This window comes from Plodia interpunctella, chromosome Z (assembly GCF_027563975.2).
Source record: "Plodia interpunctella isolate USDA-ARS_2022_Savannah chromosome Z, ilPloInte3.2, whole genome shotgun sequence".
In the NCBI taxonomy this organism is placed as follows: Eukaryota; Metazoa; Arthropoda; class Insecta; order Lepidoptera; family Pyralidae; genus Plodia; species Plodia interpunctella.
The window spans coordinates 3,299,911-3,320,887 of NC_071324.2; the positions used below are offsets into that span (position 1 = coordinate 3,299,911).

Below are 20,977 nucleotides of genomic sequence, written 5' to 3' on the forward strand. Positions count from 1 at the left end.
ATATTGAGCAGGGAGTCTGGTGGTCGTTTTGTAGTCAACTCTGGCTATGCCCATTTGAAGAGCTGATTACAAAGATGCAAAAATGTGATCGCAAAATGTAAAACCTTGAAATTTAGTCAGAATGTCATTCACAAGATTATTTATATGTACAGTTTTACATAAAGTAAATTATAAAAATATATACGAATTTCAAAAATAGATGATATCTATGTTATACTAATGATGTAAATGACATTTTGAGAAAATATATAAATATTATGTAAAAGTACCTACTTGGACAAATAGAGCGTATATAATTGAGTTGTATTAAATGTATTCTATAATCTAATCCAACAACATTATTGCATTATGCCTAAGGTTATTTTAATGGATAAACCATTTCTGAAGGTAGAAAAAAGTTCTAGCTTGGTTATAACTTATTGTCTGTAGTTAAGGAATAAAATATTAGTATTCTAATACAATACGAATACGCATTGAAAAAATAATAAGTTGAAGAAATAAGTCATTATTATTAAATCATCATTTGTATCAAAATATCGCACATTTGTAGTTTTACAATTTAGTTCGAATTATATTTTCATGATCACCATTATAGTGATAAGGTCGCTTCGGATCGCGATTTTGATTGTAATCGTTTTTATTTTTAAGTGTACTTATTTATAAAACGCCCACGCAAGTTTCGTGTTGCTAATTTAGTAGCAATATTTTTTATGTGTGTAAATAATAATGCATTGTCAACCAAACTAAACGTGTATACAAAATTTTAGCCGGATATCTTCTTCAAGATTGAGTCGGAAAATTTTACGTGAACAAACATAATTACGTATCATCCATACATAGAAAGTTAAATAAAAACTTGTAAAACGCAGCGTCAACCTTCATAACAATTCAGTATTCATATTTATTTTGGTATCAAAACGGCGTAAGCAAGATTGTATTTTGAATCAAAATGAAGAGGCCGAATTTATTTTTTTTATTTTGCTGATATTCGTCGATTTCCTAGGGGTCCGAGGTAGTGTTGTAGAACTATAATTAATAATAACCGATAGTTTTACTCATAGTATGGATAAGCCTATCGATAGTGTTGATAATATCGATAGCTATTTTGGAGCAATGAATATTAAGAGCAATACTATCAATAGTATCGAGCCGTGACGTATAATTAGTCTATCGATAGTATTATTTTGCAATATGAAATTTACCATCGATAGTACCTATAGTAAAGAACCGTGATGATGATTAGACTATCGATACTATTGATTTTCCTCAAACTATCGATAGTCAATCGAAACGCATATCGATAATTGACTATCAAGCGGCAACACTATTCCGGGGACAAAGTTATAACACGCTGCTCTAATAAATGCTTTTATGAAAAAAGATGTCAGACTCGATTAAATACTATGGCTCAGCAAAGCATTGTGAATATAGTGTCTTTCGCTAAAACACGCAAATACTTAACTCTATCAGCGGCTTAAGCAAAATGGTGACAAAAGTCACAAGGCGGTATTAGATTTTTTAGTCATAGGCATGAACATGTTAACTTAATATTCCGCAAAGGAAAAATATCGTGTTTCGTTTATGTATTTTGACTTTAAAATCAAATACAGACAGTCAACCGGACAGTCACTCGAGCCACCGTATTGGCAACTAAAATTATGCGGCTTACTCTGAAATTTCCGTTGTCACTACAAGCCAATACCTTATGGTCTGCTGTGATGAACAAACAATAATGAATGATGCTATATGTTAGTAGGACGAACACAAGCACATTTTATGTCTTTAAATGCAAACATCTTGTAATATTGAAGCAGAAAAATTAATATTGACGTTTAATTAACACGTTGACTGCTGATAATTTGAATTAGGTACCCATCTGTGTTTTAGGAAAGTTCCCCAGAGACAGGGTTACTCGCGAAATAAAATTCCATAGAAAAATCCGTATTCAATGTGTGAATAATTATAATTAAACGCCAATATGAACATGGTTTCTGAAATTCAATTAGTGATCAATAAAACATCAATACAGAGAAGTGGGTCAAAAACATGTCGAATTGTTCGCATAAGTCATGCTTTAGTAAGACCAGTTAATTAATGTGTAAGCTGGTTAAAGCGAGTTGTGCTTAAAATGTAAAGCAAATCTGTTCGAATGCTAGCCAGTGACCAAGACTTCACCCACGTGAGATTTACTACTGTAAAAATCTCAGGTTCCAAGCGGCATATTAAAGTGCATTTACACCAAACGAGCGAATACTTTCTATATATCTTGCAATCCACCAATGCCTGGTCACAAGGCATGGCCAGCCATTGGTTGAATGATTGAGTATTCACTTGTTTGGTGTAAATCTGTTTTAAGGCAATAAGTTTAACAATCGTGAAAACCGCTTGAATTCTATTCAGTAGGTTTTTTATATTATCCGCGTACAAACATACATACACCAAATTTAAAATAAACTTTATCTTTTTCTTATAATATCTCCATGTTAGTTTCATTATACATATGTGAGTTCAGATGTATGTATGAATGTTCCTATTTTTGGTACTTGATAATGTAATTATTACATAGTGCATTTTTTGATAAAGGTTATTAGTCATTAGCCCACTCTTTCAACCGCCATTTGTTTAAATTAAACTCGGGCGGCTGAATCTGCGGTTTGATATGATAACTATTTAGAAGAAAAACAAAAGCATAGTAAATTTCAGAAACCATGCAAACAAGTTTGTTTTATAAAATGTATTACAACATATTGTCATATTAAGTCTCTGAATATTATTGTATATTTATTTTTAAAAGAAAATGCCAGTATTTAATTTAGATGCCCATCTGTGAGATCTGTGGGAACGAAATGGAAATCTTGGATTTTAATCAGGCATTTAAAACGGTGCACAACATCAAAACCCTGAAAACAACTCCTTTTTTGATCAGTTGTGAAAAAAAACAATATATTATAGTTCAATTGAGATATATTAAGTAGGTACAGTAGTTTTGACTCAATATGATATTAATTTGCAATACACTTGTGCGACTTATGTCATAGACTTTAAAGAAAATCCAAATAGCATTTTCTGTTATTGTTAAATGTTCGAAACGAACATCGCAAATGCAAGTTGAATTTTAATATCAAAAAAGGTGTCACTGTAAATTGAAGAGTGACTTTAAGAAGAATTTAAAAAATCGGTGAAGACATAAATAATATTTGCGCCACCTTTTATATATAGAAAAGACAACGCGTGGACAATCACAAAACAGTAATATACAATGGACACCTTTTTGAAGACAAGCTAGGTAATTACCTGATCCTCCCAGAAGTACATCGGCAGATTGTTGACGTGAGATTCGTTGCGAGCATTCATTGCCTGTTGCATCCACATCATATCAGGGGCGGGGGTGGGCTGGCTCCACAAGGAATCGACCTGCAGTAGTACAGTATCAAATAAATATTTGTCATTCATTTTACAACTTCGGTAATAGGATAGCTGCCATCAAGTCTCAAATTTAGCATGTCGGTTGTAACAATCGGCCCCGCGCCGAAATAGAAGCATTCCATATCTTCCCGTGAAACAACAGCATTCTCTTTGAACGCTGTTGTTTCAAAGGAAGATTGTTCACGGGAGGGTTGATGTAAAGCAGGCCGGTCGGTGGTAAAACCATATAAAAATCGAATTACTTGCAATAAAGAGACAATAAATATGATAAACAATTTTAAAACTGCAGTTGTACTCTTAAAGTTATGAAATAAAGATCACATCTCTTTCATTATTAATCAATTGGGATAATCTCACCGATTCAAGACCAAGTCCTGGTTGGGAGTTCATCAAATTATCGCGTGGCCCTTGAGGGCGCGGCTCGTATGTGGTGGACATCGGGAATGGCGACAGAATATCCTGGACAAATTGTAATTGTAGACATTGTAAGAATCCATTTTTTTCCTAACGGTCGAGTAGCTCTCGGGCCAGAACCCATTCCATGGCTCATATTTTTTTAAAGAATTCCGTCCCCAAAACATAAATCACTCGCCCGTTAGGAAAAAAAATATTTGACAAGTCATTTTTCGACATTTCAAAAATGATAACCTTCGGGATTTTTCAGATTTAACAAAATGGTAAAAACTTTAGTCTTTACATATTTACCAAAATGATTTTACAAAAAAAAGGGTTAGTGTAGATATAGATTAGTGTAGACGTAAACTTACAATTTGGGCAAATGGCACGACTGGACCGTAGCTGCCGAGCGGACGCATGGTGGCGTCACACGCGCGACGGACCATCAGGTTCTGGGTGAAGAACCCTGCGCGGTACCAGTTCAACATCTCCTTGGACGAGAACGGGCCTTGAATGGTTTTCTGGAACAAATTTACTCTTTGTATTGCCTGTTATACATGTCACACGTGCTTATTAACAAAATTCTCAAAGAAAAGTTTTGGAAGGGGCAGTGACGTGGGTTCGATTCGCCGTGTAGTCTTTGATTGTAATTGAATATTAATAATTTATTATTGTTAGATATTAATCATTGAAATTATTTTAGCAGATTTTCATAAACTCACTCACAAACTTTCTCGTTTATAATAACAGTAAGATTTACTAACCTTGGGATCTTCATAATACCACATCTCGGCTTGGTTTTGTGTGGGAGGCGGGGGTGGGGGCGGGGTCTGCATGATGTTGCCGTAGATAGAGAAAGACGGCTGGGAACCAGAGTGTTGCAATCCGTGAATCGGGAACATGTTCGGTTGATTACCGTGGTTTTGCATCTGAAAAAATTAATAATAAAAAGTCATATATTTACACTAATAGAGGATGCCTTTATCAGAGGATCATCATTTGATTATGCTTGGCACAATATAGTTTTTTTAGAGTAGTTCGAAGAATTAGGAAAATCTAAATGTAAACAAAAATCTTACCGTATTGGTGTTAACGTTTTGACTCATGAACAGGGAGTTATTTGTCGAAGCCATGCTTTGTAGTCCCGCTGGGCCTTGGAAACCAGGGACGCCAGCGGCGTTGTTGGGCAAAGCGGCGGCTCCCATTCCAGCAGGCAATCCCGACGGATTGAGTCCGGTAGTCATGGTCGGATTTTGCATTTGCCCACTTGGCATCATATTAGGCGGCATCGCTTGCATTCGCATTCCCATTGGGGGTCCCATCGCTGATACACCGAGTGGTCTTATTGGCAATCCCAAAGAGGCGTTGAGTGCAGAATTGGTTATGCCAACTTGCTGGATGCCCGTCTGGGGAAGACCGGGCTGCTGCTGGAGACCCGGTTGTGGCAAACCAGGTTGTTGAAAGCCAGCTGGCATTCCAGCCCCTTGCATAGGAGGCAAGGTAGTCGTCTGCATTAATCCCTGGTTGGCAAGGATCGGGCTCGATATCCTCATCTGCATAGTAGGGTTTGGCATCTGGGCCATGGTGTTCACCGATGTCGCCAGCCCTGCCGGCATAGCCGAGCTGGGAGAGTTCATCACTTGACCAGATGTCGGCGGAGGAATTTTCGATATTGCCATGATCTCTTTATCTTCTAAAGACATGTCGATAAGATCGTCAATGAGCTTTTCATCGGTAGTGCTGTTGATGGCGTAATCACTGGAAAAAAGGTATCTCATCATAATAATTAAATATATAATAATTATGTACAACTAAATTTTTATTTCTGCCAAAAATACAATTACCTAACAAAATATTAATTCATAATTTAATTAGTAATTGAATTTAAAAATATATTTCATTGTCTTCTCGCCAAACCTGTATAATAAATGATCATAGCTCTAGAAAAGTTCCGTTTTTTATTATTAACAGTATATTAGTGGATACTGTTAATAATAAAAAATAGAAGTTTTCAATGAAAATGGACATCAATTATAATTTATTTTCAAAACAACTTACGAATCGCCAGTAAACTTTGTGGTGGAGGGGTTTCCAAGCAGATTGAGGCGATGAGATGTTTTCCTAGTGGAGTCTCCCGCTGTGGCCACAATATTCTGATGTTTCTGCCTCAAACTATTATTGGGAGTAATCATCACCGACTGGAAATTTCCCCGTTCATCGCTGGCCTCCTCGAGGTTGATATTCGTCCTCAAGAGAGAATCAAATGTCTTGCTCTCATTAAATTTGTTTGGTTGTTTCTTGTAGATGTCGTCTTCAGAGGACCCGACAGTAGTGTCAGGGTTTTCGGAGCTCATCTCGAGTTTATCCGAAGAACTCAGAGGTTCTAGATCTTCCAGTCCGACAGTTGAGTCGGCTTTGGACGGTTCAGCTGCTGGTGACTGCTACAAAACACTACATGTAAGTTTTGAGTTTATTAGCGTTAGTTTACAAAAATTATGTGTAAAAATTACTCTTTAAAAAATTTCTTAATTTTAAACAAGTTTTAAAATAGTGTAGTACCTTTTTGCTGAATTTGATATCGCTGGCGTCGAATCTCTTGGGTGACAGCTTCTTGGCTTTCTCCGATGCCCACCATTCCTCGGAGCCTTCCTCCATGGTCTTCGAGCGGACGAAGCTCCCGTGGGTGTGCGAACGCGTCAAAGCTGATATTAACAAACATATAAAGTAACACAATGTATATATATAAATTTCTAGACATAAGTATCACAAACGCAGTTACTAACTTATTTTAAATGAAATTGAAATGAAAATATTTCACCCAGGCGTGAAATCTAAATCCCTATCTTAGTCCCTTACCACTTCACCCTATAAAAAACTACATAGAGCCTTTGTGCAATATTATGTTTCTAAGTTTCGGTGGTTTCGTCGTATTGATGGTTATCACAATCAGTCAGTCGGCGTCCGAAGTTAGGTACCATTGTAAGCCCTTTCTTAACGCTCAGTTTTAATTTTGACATGTATGTTTTTCATTAACAAATAAACTTACGATAGGGCTCCTGAGCTTTGGGAACGTTGGTGTCATCGTTGCTGTATCCATGGAATGCCCCGGACGAATCGAAAGTGCCCCCGCACGCCTCCGCGTTGTCCACCGCCCTAACAAGATAGTATATCATAAAGTACTCGCTCAACTATTTTGTTTCACGATAACGCTGTTCTTTTGTAATTTCTTGGCAAGTACTTAACATTATCGATGATATTATTTCACTAATGATTTTGTAAACATGAGATTCTGCAGAGACAAAATCAAAAATTGGGTGCCTATTGTACAAACTTGAGAAGGAACAGCACAAACCACTCACCATTCTGGTAACTCGTCGTTTTGAGAATCGGAGCCGACCCAGGTGCGACGGTTATTCCTGTTCTGCGATTTATCTGGATTGGGCCTATCGCCCCAGTCGCGCTCCGCTGCATTCATTATCAAAAGTTATTTTTGGAAATAAAATCTTATTTCATGGCAAAAAAAAAGGGATTAGAAGCTTTACAACTAGATAGACAAATATATCAAATCGCGATTGGACTAAATGCTTGTTACACTATATCTCAATTTAACTATAATCGCAATATAGTTGAGTAAAGTTGGGTTAAATAGATGAGAAAGATCATCCTGAAGATTATAAATGACAAGATCTGTTGTTTTTAAAAGAGATATATCTACCTGATTGTATAGCGTAAAAGTAGGCTAACCTACCTACCTCGTCCAGTTTCGATTTAGTCAATTTGCGATTATATAGTTAAATTGAAATATAATTATAACAAGTCCAATCGCGATATAATCTATTTGTCTACCTAGTCTTAATGCAATGTAGTCATAAATCTTCTAAGTTAAAAAGTTGTCGTGTCATATAAATAAAGAAAACAATTGGCAATAGAAAACAATAAATGGAAGAAATATGTGAAATGTTTTTAGACCAAATAATTTCCTCAACAACAAAGGAAATCCATTGACTGCCTCTTCAAATTTATATGATGATGACAAGTTATTGTATTAACCTTGATTTGTAGTGGCTCTTATGATTTGCGTATTCATTGGCAGTAGAAAAATATTTCCCAAAGGAATATATATTTTCTGTGTAGAACTATATTTGAGCAAAACAAAAAAAACATTTACGAGGTAACATACAAACTCACTTTCGCGTTTATAATAATAATATAGTATTTAAGAAGTAGTTTAGGGAATAGGGTAAGTAACAGATTCTGACCCCATTTGTCCTGGTTGGTGCGGGCCCTGCCAGCGCCCGATGTCGGCACGCCGTCAGATGACGACCGCCACTCCTCTCCCTCCTCGCGCGCCTGTCGCCAGTTCGTAGCTTGCCCTTGCCGTTTGCTAAAGCCATAGATAAATATAGATACCGTCGTGTACTGCGACAGTAGAGCCAGGGCCCATTGCTACGTTATGCTCCGTCGTCCTCTGTTGCGTTGGCGTCCGTCGACGAATCAACGCAGAATTGTATTCGAAATTTTGTATGGTGTTCCATATAGAAAACAATGGAGCACAACCCAAACCAATAATAATTCAATGCAAGCAACGCTGGTTTGACGACAGTAATAGATAAAACTGAATTTAAATATTTAGGCTATTTCCTGCTTCGGAGGGCTGACATGGTGGTTGTAGAGTGGTTAATACGGAATCTGTCCCGTGTGTAATCGAAAGATACCAAGTTCGACTCCTAGACCACCACTGGTTAAAGAATATATTGTAAGAAAACATACACTACAGTTGATGATTAATCAGCTATACTTTGTGAAAATAATACGCAATTTTCTGTCGGTTTAAAAAGGATTAAATCTTTTACCAATAAAATGTGATAAATATTGAAACTCATTTCAATTTATTCAATAATTTATATTTTTGCCATCCATAATATTTTTAGTGAAAATACAAACATGTTATGAAAGAGGTAAGTTACAATGCGAGAAAAAATAATGATGCATATTCAAAAGTGTGATTACGAAATAATCGCGATAAAGTTTATTTACGTTAATCACGAACGAATTGTTTGTTTACATTGATGTATTTGCGTATAGAATGCCACTAAGTTAGCCGTGTTTCTCAAACATTGCTCTACAATAGCAGGGTGTGGATGATGGATTTTTTGATGGCATTTGGCGCGTTCAGGTCCATAATGTCCCTTTCCCAAAATGTCCCCGGGTTTCAAAATGTCTCTTCAACTGAATGTCCCTTTCCCGAAATATCCCTTCCCTAAAATGCCCCTTTCCCGAAATGTCCCTTCTCCTAAATGTCCAATTCCCGAAATGTCCCTTCCCCAAATTATTTTTTTAAGCATTTTATATACGGACTATATCTTGCACCTACGACTTACGACTATTACGGATAATAATCCGTAAAAAAATATGTTTTTTACAGATGAACTTTATTTCCACTTTTAGGAGTCCCCACCCCTGGAATCTTGAACTTGGAACAAGGCACACTCATGTGAAACCCGCATTCAAATCTGAGCAATGGTTCTCGTGTGTTAATAACCACAAAAAAGTGATATCCCACCCTGGCTTCGCTGGGGTTGTGTAAAGTTTAAGAAAGACATTTTGGAGAAGGAACAATTTGGGGAATGTCCCTTCTCCATAACGTCCATTACATTATGAGGAAGGGACATTTTGAAACCAGTAGATATTTTGGGAAATGGGCATTATGGACCTGAACGATTTGGCGGTTTATTTCATAAATCATGAGCGTAGGCTTTTTGTCTACAAGAATTAAGTCAACAAACACTTTATGGAGAAACAATCAAGGGGATTTGTGGAAAATTCCGTAGTTCCATACTCCTGAGACGAGAAGGAATTTAGTGGATAAAATTCCTACAAATCCTCTGAGCAAGAAATTAAGTAGTAGGGTAGTAAATGGACTTGTGAAATAATCCAATTTGGGAAAGCTGTTGTAGATAGATACATACCTCCTATACAATTTGTTTGGAGTCCATTCCGTCTGGTCCCCGCTGTTCCTGTTAGCGGGGTTGCCATTGCTGTTGTTCCAGGGCCGTTGAGGAGTCTCGTCGTCCGGATTGAATAACAAACGAGGATTGTTGCCGCTCAGGTGCCAAGATGGCCAGTGGCCCCTGTAAATATCATTTTTCTTATTTAAAAATCAACAAATACTCAATCACAAAATGTAGTTTATGTGAACTGTCTAAAAAAAATCACTGCCACAATAATAGCAAATTTTGGCAAGTCTTCATTTTTTTACATAAATATTATATACAATCCAATAAGGAAGATGTTATGATGCCAGTGCGCGCTGCAACCCTCTACGCTACTACAACGCACATCGCCATGTTACTTTAGCAAGTCTCATTTGTATTTAAGTCGCCTATCCCATTCATATGAATTCCAAAAAGAGAATTATTGGCATGACCAAACCATTTCTCCTCAGATTTCAGTTCATGTACAATACATATTATAAGGTAGGTTAAGTAGACAAAACAATGACAATAAAATATATGTGTCAACTCAATGAGTTATCTAAAGGTCTAAAACTCTCTGCATTGTACCTGCCGGTTGATGTCGACCGCACAAACGACATACGGGGGCGACCGCGGTCGTTCAGTGGCGCCCCCCGTCCCAGGCCGCGCCCCGTCGGGTACCTCTCCGTTGATGGTCCACTCTCCTGAACAAAATTGTCATCTTTATATAAAAATTCTATTTTATTTAAGCTGCTTACCCGGCCGTTGAGCGTCACTAGCCCTAGGTCCACTCTCTTCCCTACATATATGTATATATAATTGAATCTTTACATATAAAATCTTTATCCATAACATTTGATGATCTTTTTCAAATACCGACAAGTGATTTCCTCATTAATTAAATTAAAAACGAATAAAATACACACCATTTCATCCTCAAATGTGTTGTTAAGCGCGAACGGTGGTTTTCCTCTAGGTTGATAAAGGAATTCGATATACTTCAATTCTGGCGGAGCTTCAGATGTTCTGTCATATAATGCCAGCATTTCTTCTCGGCCGTATCTGTTATCAAAAGGCATATACTATATTATGTCGGTTATACACTATCACTGAACAGTTCGCCAAACATTGGCAGAATCGGCATACGTAGCTGGATTTTCATTGCGGTAAATAAAAGCTCACTGCGGTAAAATAATGATGTTCATTTATTCGTCGGAGTTCAACAATAGCATTAACTGATGATTGTCCTGTTCTCCAACTTATTTCACGGCGACAACACAGCCTACCGAACTACTCGGTTTATACAGTCAATTATCGAATACAATACTGATACGTCGAATCGAATATAAGTATAATCGCATACGTCGAATCAAAATCGAAACCTCATGGGACAATAATGGGGATGATGGGGAAAATGTGGTCGGTCCCTACGTTCCAACTACATACTGTCTGTAAAGATTAGTAAACCAAACTTGACCCTTCTATTTGATATAGAGTAGTAAAAAACCGTTTTATACTCTTTATATATATAAAAAAATATTCATTATGAAATTACTGGATCAATGTTAGCAATGATACCCAACATTGCATGAAATGATTGTGCAAATCATGAATTTATTCGCGAATAAAATACCACGAATAAATATTATTTGAATGAAAACAGCATGAACCACAATTTTTCGGATGCCAGACATTCTCGAGATGACGAAATCCAGTTTAACATTGCTATCATCAGAAAATAAAAATTAAAAAAACCTTGATTTTATCTTTAGTAAGGTACATTCAAATGCAGCCGTTTCAAACTTAGCTTCTATTTTTAATAAAAATACTATATTTTATTAAAAATAAATTGAGTTATATAATATAACTAACAGATTTTTTTATTTCATCGGTTAGAAAATCCTGCTTTGTCTAAAAAAAATGTGGCAAAGCTGGCCATGACCTACCACGCGGGCCCAGTGCGGATTGTCGGGTTTTCAGCTTAACGTGCCTTGCGAAGCACGAAGGAACTCGAGATGATACTTCTTTGATCACCCATCCAATGACCGACCATTGCTAAAGTATCTTAATTGACACAACCGCAGACCGAGCGTGAACCACTGCGCCATCGAGCTCCACAGACAGTTTATAACATGATATATCACTACATAGTAAAGACGAAGTCGCTCAGCGCGACTGTCTTTTTCCAAGCTTCCTTTTTTTAAACTACGTTTTAACGAATTTTTTATGCAGTTACGCACTTTTAACTGTTTTAACGAATTGGTTTCCATGTACATAAAAAAATGCCTATTAGACCGCACGAAGCCGGGCCGGATAGCTAGTTAAAATATATAACTTACCGCAGTTTGGCTAATAGTATTTTCGATGTTACTCCGGTGGAGTTTGAAGAACTAGCTGCCACAGAACTTGGACTGTTGGTGGTACTTGTGACGCTACATGGCGACCCAGAATTACCCCCTCCCGCCCCTCCGCTAGCCCCCGAACCACCTGGCTCTCCAGAACCTATATTTTACCACTTATATAGTATAAATAATATATTATTATATATTATATAATTAATAATATATTATATTGATATATCAATGCAATCTGTATAGTTAAAACAGTATAATATCAGACATTATTAATACCAGTTATTAAATCCCGGTCCATTATCATGATTGTTTGCAAGAAATGCAGCTTGAATTTTATTATTAAATTTGTTTGCTGGCCAAGCTGAATTTTATGACTGATTTATTTTTGCAAACCACATATCAAATAATTACTTCCTATAATAAAATGTTTATCCCAATAATGCATATTTATCAGTCTGTATGTATACATACAAAATACGGTCCATTAAACAGGCGTGATTTTTAAACATCAAAGGGGATCAGGTAAAATCCTTTTAATTGAACTTTCGCAGCCACTCACAAACCTATTATTTTAAAAGAAAAAAACTTTGAAGCCCAGCTAATCCAACTATATCGGAGCAAAAATGACTATATTTTAAGTTACGATTTTTACAAAATAGTTCTAAAAATAATTTATAATTTAGATAGGTAGAAAAAATAGATATCGTTTATTCGAATGTAACAAGTAAGAAAAAAAACCGCAAATCCTTAAATAAAAACACAGCGGCAAGCGGCAAGGCAAGAAAATGCTGCAGCCAGAATGGTCTTAATAAATTCGTCAACAAAAATAAATGCAACATTACTTGTGCAGTTTGAATTTGCTTGGTTCTGAGATGAGCTGGCTGCAGTGCGCTCCTGGGAGAAGTTACGCAGCCACTCTGGGCCGAACTTGATGGGGTTGTTACGATCGCCCATTGTTGGTCTTCAAAATCAGGCGTCGGAAGCTGGCGAAATCAAAGCAGCAACTGTAATAAAAATTTACACTGTAAACCGATATAAAGACTTCTACACAATAACAAGGAAGAGCATCCAATTAACTCTGTAAAGAGTCTCAGCTTTGAAAAGCATACATGAAACGAGTACTTTATATATCAATGCAATCTTTTGAATTTTGTTAAAGGGGAGAACTGTAGTAGCTAGATTTCGATAAGTCGTTTATTAATTTATATTATTTGCCTATTTATTAAATAATACATTGTATCTATTAAGATACAATCGAGACGTGTGTTATGGGATACTAACTCAACGATACTATATTTTTTAACAAATACATATATAGATAAACATACAAGACCCGGGCCAATCAGAAAAAGATAATTTTCCATCATGACCCGACCGGGGATGGAACCCGGGACCTCTCGGTTCAGAGGCAAGCACTATACCACTGCGCCACCGAGGTCGTATTTGTTAATAATTCTACAAAAAACTTTACTGACGAAATAAAATACAACCACAAAAAAAAAGATGCTGAAATTTAAGTCGCAACAAAATTTTCCACCCCTATAGGGAGGATGATTCTCAGCGTTCCGAACGCTGTGTCCGCGCTGTCATTAACATTGTTAAAATTAACAATAATTAATTTTATCTAACTATAAAATCATTGATCTGCACTGTGGTAATGTCAATTTTGTAAACTAGTAGCTGCGCCCCGGGGCTTCGCTTCCGTGGGAATTTCGGGATAATAAATAAAATAATAATTATACATAATATTATTATATATAATATTATTTATAATTATATATAACATTATTTATAATTATATATAATATTATTTATAATTATATATAACGCCGCAGCGTTCGAAACGCTCTAAGAAGCACCCCTATAATCGCGTGGGACTGAAAGGTGATTACAAAACCATACATTTGTACGAAAATTCGTAAGTTAATTATGAATTGAATAAAAGGCAGCAGTCGTATTTTTAATTTATGTAAGCTTTTGTCAGAAGCTTCTATAGAGTGGGATTGAAAGGTGATTACAAAAATATACACAAATTGTTTATTTAACTGTACGATTGTACGAAAATTCGTTTAATTCTGAATTGAATAAGGGGCAGCAGTGTTATTTTTAATATATGTAAGCTTTTGTCCACAGCATCGCCCGGATTTATTTCGTGCGTCCGCTCAGAACTTATTATTGATATCTCAGGATCTAAGTAATCGCGACGAAACCATATTAGATTTTAAGTTAGACCTTCCGCTATACAACTGTAAAAACCGCATCAAATTCCATCCAGTAGTTTTTGTGTGATGTGCGAACATACATAGAGGCAGACAGACAAAAAATGTAAAAGAATGTTTTGTCTTGTAATTAATAATAGCCACATAATTATTTTTATTAGACATAGCCCACTTTCCGTGTTATATAATGTACACTATTAGTTCAGATGAGTAATACAAAGGAATATCCTATGTGTATAGAAAGTACCATGAAATTGACATAACGTAATGAAATCGAAAAGGCAGTGCAGCGCAGTGCGCGCGCGACTCAGCTGTAACTAGTTAGGTTTTAATTAAGCACTATTGATGGATACGTTACGCTGAAAATATGAAACAGGGGAGGGCGTCTGGCTCACTAATCTGTTTATGCACTGAATAGAAACAGCTACCAGTACACCTATTAGCCGTCTGCGCCTCGGGACTTCGATTCCGTTCGTACTCTTATGTACTATAACCAGGTTATATTCGGCGATTTAGATAAAATTTGGAATAGATATATTTACTGACCTGAGGTCATACATGAAATCGTGGCCGCGGGCAACTACTTGTAAAAAATAAATTTGAAACACAATAAAATCAATCGAATGAAAAGTTGTAAAAATAGAACTAGACATGGTATGTTACATATTAAATGCATACAGCTAATGACAGATTACTTATGCGATATAGCATGATGTTAGGTACAATTCCAACTGAACTATGAGTGCATGACACAATAAAATATTCAACGATTTGTACTTATAATTATACATGTATACTGAAATTAAAACAAATGAAAAAAAAGATAAATTCGCGCTAAAAACAAAATAAATTCGCTGGTAGTATTTTAATGATCTAGATAATTCGCCAAGCTATAGGTACATCAGCCTTTTTCTCCTCACCATCCTCCAGTGTCCTGTAACAGGGCAGTCTTGTTCTTGAGTGTGTTGTTTAGAATTGCTAACATTGGTGCCAGATTATATTCAAATCACCTAAAGGCATCTGACATGACTTTTTACAACTACCACCATCTAGTAACAAATAGTCTAGTACAGGTTCCCTCATGATGTTTTCATTCAATGGAAATAAGTGGTAGGTATATATATGAGTCGATTAATATAAAGTCATGTGGCACAATAGGATTAAAAACTGCGACCTTTCGATTTTGAAGCTGTCTGGTGCTGGCTGGTATTATACAATAATATTATAATTATTCACTGGACCGAGATAGTTGGAAAAATAACTGGACATGTCATAAAAAGGTTAAAAAAAAATAAGCAGATATGTAGCAAAGTTTTTGTAAAATTAAATATAATATTGCTTTTAATATGGAAACACCATAAAGCAGCTGCTCAGTTTCAATGCAGAATAGATCGAGCAAAGAGTCCTAACTGGAGAAAGGGCTAGAAAGATGCTATGGAATTGAGAAATGCAGGTTCAAATACCACTAACCTCTTCACCTTGCTTTGTAAATTATGTATTGCTGTTGTTGAATGAAAACATTATAAAGAAACCAAATGATTGCTAATGTGTGTGAAATGGAGAAGGCAATAGCAAAGTAATCCATGTGATTGCTAAAAGTTTGGGTGATTGATTATATATAATAAGAATAACATTCTTATAAGAATATACAAGCTCAAATGGCAATATAATTACATTATGAACACAAAATGAACTATTATATAGGTATATAGATGTTGCCTGGGGCTTCACTCCCATGGGAATTTTGAGATAAAATATTGCCTATAGCAATCTTGAATATTGTACCTTTCTAATGGTGAAAGAATTTTTGAAATCGGTGGTAGAATTTATTGCAAACAAACAGACAGACCCAGTAGTGGACTTTGTTTTATTATATGTCTATATGGATTAATAATAAGAGTAAATATATTTTATTCATAACATGATAATATGGGTAACAAATTGTTATTGTTATCAAACTACATGCTGACCCAATTCCTATCAGAATCTGCAGTTAAGTTTTTTTTTTTATTTGCATACATGTTTTATATTATATTTGCTTCCATTATTTTTCAAAAAGCATTGCATGAAATGTAAGAAGTAAAAATTAAAATTAACAAAAAAAAAAAAAGCATTTACCAATTTGTTTAAAATCAGCTCAGTAAAGTCAACTTTTATACCTAAGTATGTATTTCGCAATGGCATTTTAGAATAGAACACATTAATTACACACTAAACCAAAGCAGCACTTCTAAGTATTAGTTTAGTTCAAACTGTAAGATTTAAACGTAAAATTTGTAATTGATATTTTTATTGAGGGTAGATTATAAAAAACGTGTTTTATAAATCCGTGTTGGCAATAACTATTATTCTTTTAAATAAACATACATACAACAGAAATATCTATAAAGTATGTACATTTAACAAAGAAAAATAATAATATCGCATTCCAATTCCAATTACGTAGCTTGAACGAAATGCACTGAAGGGTGTAATCGTTATCACAGTTTCAACGTACCAACATCCGAGAATGCACTATTTAGGGTTCCAGCGAAAATGTACGAATCACGCAGTAAAATAAAACCGTAGGCACCTCGTGTGATGAGGCTCCAACTGACACATAATCCAAGAGTCAAGGTGGCAGTATGTAGGTACTAGTATAACTCAACCGAACACAGCTTTATCAAAAATTTCCGTCTCCTCTCGATTTTCACTTACAAGTATCAGACTACATTATAAGAAAGTAAGTTATATATACCAATTTAAAAAGCAAATTCATACCTTAGAGACTTCAATTTATCAGTGAAGCGCACGCACGGGATGGAGCAATATGGCCGCCCAAAAGTAAAGTGAGAATATTTTGTTGAGAGTCGAGTGAAATGTCAAAGCACGCATGCACATTGCACGGTATCTCGCCAGTGTTGCCAGTACTAATATTTTTAGTTGTGGTCTGGTCTAGAATCTGCCGCCAGACCAGACCACAAATTAATATCTGTGGACCAGACCATGTTCGATTGATTAATAAAATAGTGGCTTTGTGAGCTGTAGACCTCGCGAGCTTTGTAGATCGAAGGAATTTTTTACACCGTATTTATTTTTATTGAACTCTTTAATAAAACCACGCAATCCCGCACGCAACCACGCAAATCGTTTATTTTGTCTTGAACTTTGGTCTCACAATAAAAAGATTGTCATTTCTGTGCTTCTCAGCGGGCGAGTAGGCGGGCCAGGTTTGGACCACATCTTCGGACACCCGGAAGGTGGTTGAGGCTCTAAATGATATCTGTCACATAATGACTGGATGCTTGACGCCGATCCCGAACATGCTGTATGCACTCGCTGGTATAGCCTGACCTATGTCCGTAGATATGTTGCTGGTGCCGCTGAACTGAACTGACTAGCTAAGCTACAAGTTTGTCGAGATCACAGTCTTGTATGTAAAACAATATTAAAAATGTATGCGACCACCGACTGCGGCGTCTCTCTCCCAAACAATGAGACACCTGTTATCCTGCCCCCCTATGCCGTAACACCTGCAACCAGGAAGACCTGACGGCGGCCACCGATGGGGCTGTAAAAATAAATGGCAAAATACTTTTCGAGGTAAAATCGAATTTATCGTTGGATTGGCCTTGACACGCCAAAACGAAGAGGAAGGTCCTGATGTAATCTTTCCTGATTCTGATGTGGTGTATTGTGGTTTGCATAAGGTGTCTCCTGGTCATCATCATTATTCCAGCCACAATTAATAGACCTTTCGTGAAGATTTCCACAAAGACTCATTGAAAGCCGTTGCGTCCAGTATCCTACGACTTTTATAATAACGTATACCGTGTATAAGTAGTTTTGCGATTACCGGTACGTGGTCGCTAGTCTAGAAGCTTTCTTCCTCGACGGTCCCACTGCCAGTTAAATTCGTTCTCCTACGAATTTCCAAATTATCTCCCGTCCTCTCCATAGTTCGTTGGGCGACTTTTGATTGATTTATCGCCGTTGATCGGCGTCCCTGGTATAACTTTGAAATTGGTTAATGTGCTGTTTTCTGATCCTGATGTAGTATCTCCTGTACCATTATGTAATTCATCTGGTCGACCTGTCTCAAGCAGTGGTATTGTGTTACTCATGGCGATCTGCTGAAAGCGATTTAAATCGAAGCAAAGGTAGCGCAATGACCCGTCGCTTTAAATTTTAGGTTTTGATTTTTGTACTACAGCAATGAACTTTTTGATGCAAATTAGGGGATTTGCAAAGTTACTTATACACTACCTCTTTCATATGTGGACCTGTCTCTCTTATTATTGTTGTATTGCGAAGTATTTCGTATACAATAGGTATAATTGTTACAACCATTATTATTATAACGAATAGTTTCACGCGCAAGGAGAGGTCAGGCCACAGAGGAAATAGATATATTATGTTCTAATAAAAAAAGTTTTTAAACTTCTAACCAATGGTCGTTCCGAAATGTCAGTTGTTTCTAGATTTTTGATAATAATAATGAAAATAATCTAAATAATTAAACGTTTTGACTTCGAACCCCGTACTGTATGTACGCACCAATGTGTCGGGAGTCCGTTCATTGAGCATGTTATCATCAATACCTATAGGTACTTAGGAAAGGTAACGTAATGTGTGCATGTCGATGCACTGATTTATCGATTCGGCAGCTCACGCTAGGTACCTACCTACTTGTAGTTGGTCGAATAAGTTTGACACAGGTACCAACGTAACGAAATATTTCAATGACGATATTCTGATCTACTTAGGTACCTACAGTACCTACAGTAGACCCGAATCAAATTTAAAATGATCGCTCTTTCTCGCGTATTGCCACGCCCTGGATCAAGCGTTTACACTTAAAAAAAAAACAAAATTTTGAAGATTTGGCTATAATTTCCCAACAGGCCGACTATCTGACGTTAACCTTCCATGGGAATGCTATACTATTGCTTATTTGCCAAGGCTATACGTCCCTAACTTGCCTTGTACGATATCCAAACGGAGTCAAATGTTAGCAGCAATGGTAGCTCTAAACTTGGTTGCGGATGGTGATATGCTGGAGGTTTTACAACGTGTGATTAGATGAGCATGGAATAAAACTCAGCGTTCAACTTGTAATATTTTTATTACACTACTAGCTGATGCGTGCGACTTCGTTCGCGTGACCAAACAAGGAGTCAAAATTATTAGAGAAATTTAATTGTACAGACAAATGTAACGATTACCTATAAGTACATACAGAAGATTCTAATCAGACTGAAAAAGTATATTTTCTATAGTTTAGCTGAACTATTATGATTCTTCTTCAGGTGCTCCAGATCTTCATTTTTACACCTCAACATAAAGTTTTCTAAACTTTTCTGACTCAACAACTTTTATTAGAGCGTCATTTCTATGTTTCCTATAGTTAAGCTGTACTATCATAGGTCTACATCAGGTGTTCCAGTCGATTTTTATATCTCAACAGAAAATGCTCATCAGACTGAACAATTTTTGCTAAGTCGTCATTTCTATATTCCCTATAGTTTAGCTGCACCATCGTGGGTCTACATCAGGTGTTCCAGATATTCTGATTTTTATGTCTCAACAGAAAATGCTAGCGTCATTTAAATATTTCCTATAGTTTAGCTGTACCATCATTGTTCTCCATCTGGTGTTCCAGTTATCAAAGTAATGTATACCCTATATGCTGCCTAGACTTAATGCTATATAACAAATAAGTTTCATTCAAATCTGTCCAGTAGTTCCGAAGATTAGCGTGTACAAACAGACAAACAGACAGACATGTAGACAGACAGATTTTTTTTTCAAATTCTTACTCTGTTGCTGTGACTCTATCGCCTAATTTTATTTTTATGTAAATTTATTCAATTTCTACTGTTTTATTATATGTATTGATTGATTCCGGAGCCAACACATAGTAGGTACCTATCTATCTAAAGCTTCACAATTTTGCGTGTTACCCTCGCGCATATCCATATTAATCTTCTCTGTATTGTTCCAATTTTAGTATATGTACTTAGTCAGATATTCTAACAGCTAATTAAACTATTTGCAATGAAGTCGACCATATGCCGGATTTCGTATGTACCTATCTTGGAGTAGGTACCTACACTGGTACACTTGTAACAATATTATATACGTAGATACCTACAGTAGACGTCTATGCGTCTGTACTAATGTAAAACACCTTATCCTTAATTTTTCTCACCAAACGAGTATCATCCTTACATATTATAAAATAATATCCCCTAGCGCGTATGTCTGTTCGCGATAAACTCAAAAACGAATGCACAGATTTTAATGCGGTTTTTTCACCAATAGATAGAGTGATTTCTAAGGAAGGTTTAGGAGTATAATTTATTATGTTTTTACGACGGACAGACGGGCCGCTAGTAGTAGATAACTAAGATTCTTTGTTTATTACTTATTCACGTATTACTCAAAATAGGTATCTTGCAACTGTTGAATAAGTAACTCTACTCTAAATGTAGTTAAAATTCATACAAGTTCTAATTGTAGGATAGATAACTCTACTGTAAAAGTAGTTAAAATGCTTTCCATGTAGAAAAAAAACTGTTCCCGCGGTAAATTCACGCAGGCAGAGCCGTGAGAAAATGAAATAAGA

At 36.2% G+C, this 20,977-nt stretch overlaps 1 protein-coding gene and 1 non-coding gene across 5 annotated transcripts in view; both read right to left on the minus strand.

Annotated features, from left to right (window-relative positions):
- Positions 1-17,269, minus strand: part of Gyf (Gigyf) — a 36,329-nt gene extending 19,060 nt beyond the window's left edge. For 2 of the 4 annotated variants that reach the window (XM_053768018.2, XM_053768015.2), the window contains exons 1-16: positions 17,131-17,269; positions 12,994-13,155; positions 12,137-12,299; positions 10,724-10,859; positions 10,386-10,501; positions 9,792-9,953; positions 8,082-8,206; positions 7,182-7,287; positions 6,869-6,975; positions 6,382-6,524; positions 5,881-6,263; positions 4,902-5,580; positions 4,587-4,751; positions 4,194-4,343; positions 3,784-3,885; positions 3,295-3,414 (exon numbers count right to left, since the gene is read on the minus strand). In XM_053768018.2, coding sequence (XP_053623993.1) covers positions 3,295-3,414; positions 3,784-3,885; positions 4,194-4,343; positions 4,587-4,751; positions 4,902-5,580; positions 5,881-6,263; positions 6,382-6,524; positions 6,869-6,975; positions 7,182-7,287; positions 8,082-8,206; positions 9,792-9,953; positions 10,386-10,501; positions 10,724-10,859; positions 12,137-12,299; positions 12,994-13,105 — 2,769 coding nt within the window. In that variant the 5' untranslated portion in view covers positions 13,106-13,155; positions 17,131-17,269. Of the gene's footprint in view, positions 1-3,294; positions 3,415-3,783; positions 3,886-4,193; positions 4,344-4,586; positions 4,752-4,901; positions 5,581-5,880; positions 6,264-6,381; positions 6,525-6,868; positions 6,976-7,181; positions 7,288-8,081; positions 8,207-9,791; positions 9,954-10,385; positions 10,502-10,723; positions 10,860-12,136; positions 12,300-12,993; positions 13,156-16,867; positions 16,988-17,130 lie in introns of those variants that run through there. The other 2 variants (XM_053768017.1, XM_053768016.2) reach the window with 2 other exon arrangements.
- A 3,008-nt stretch (positions 17,270-20,277) lies between these two features.
- LOC128683400 (U6 spliceosomal RNA) lies at positions 20,278-20,380 on the minus strand. Its single transcript, XR_008406287.1, has one exon. It is a non-coding gene; the product is annotated as a U6 spliceosomal RNA (small nuclear RNA).
- Between the last annotated feature and the right edge of the window lie 597 nt (positions 20,381-20,977).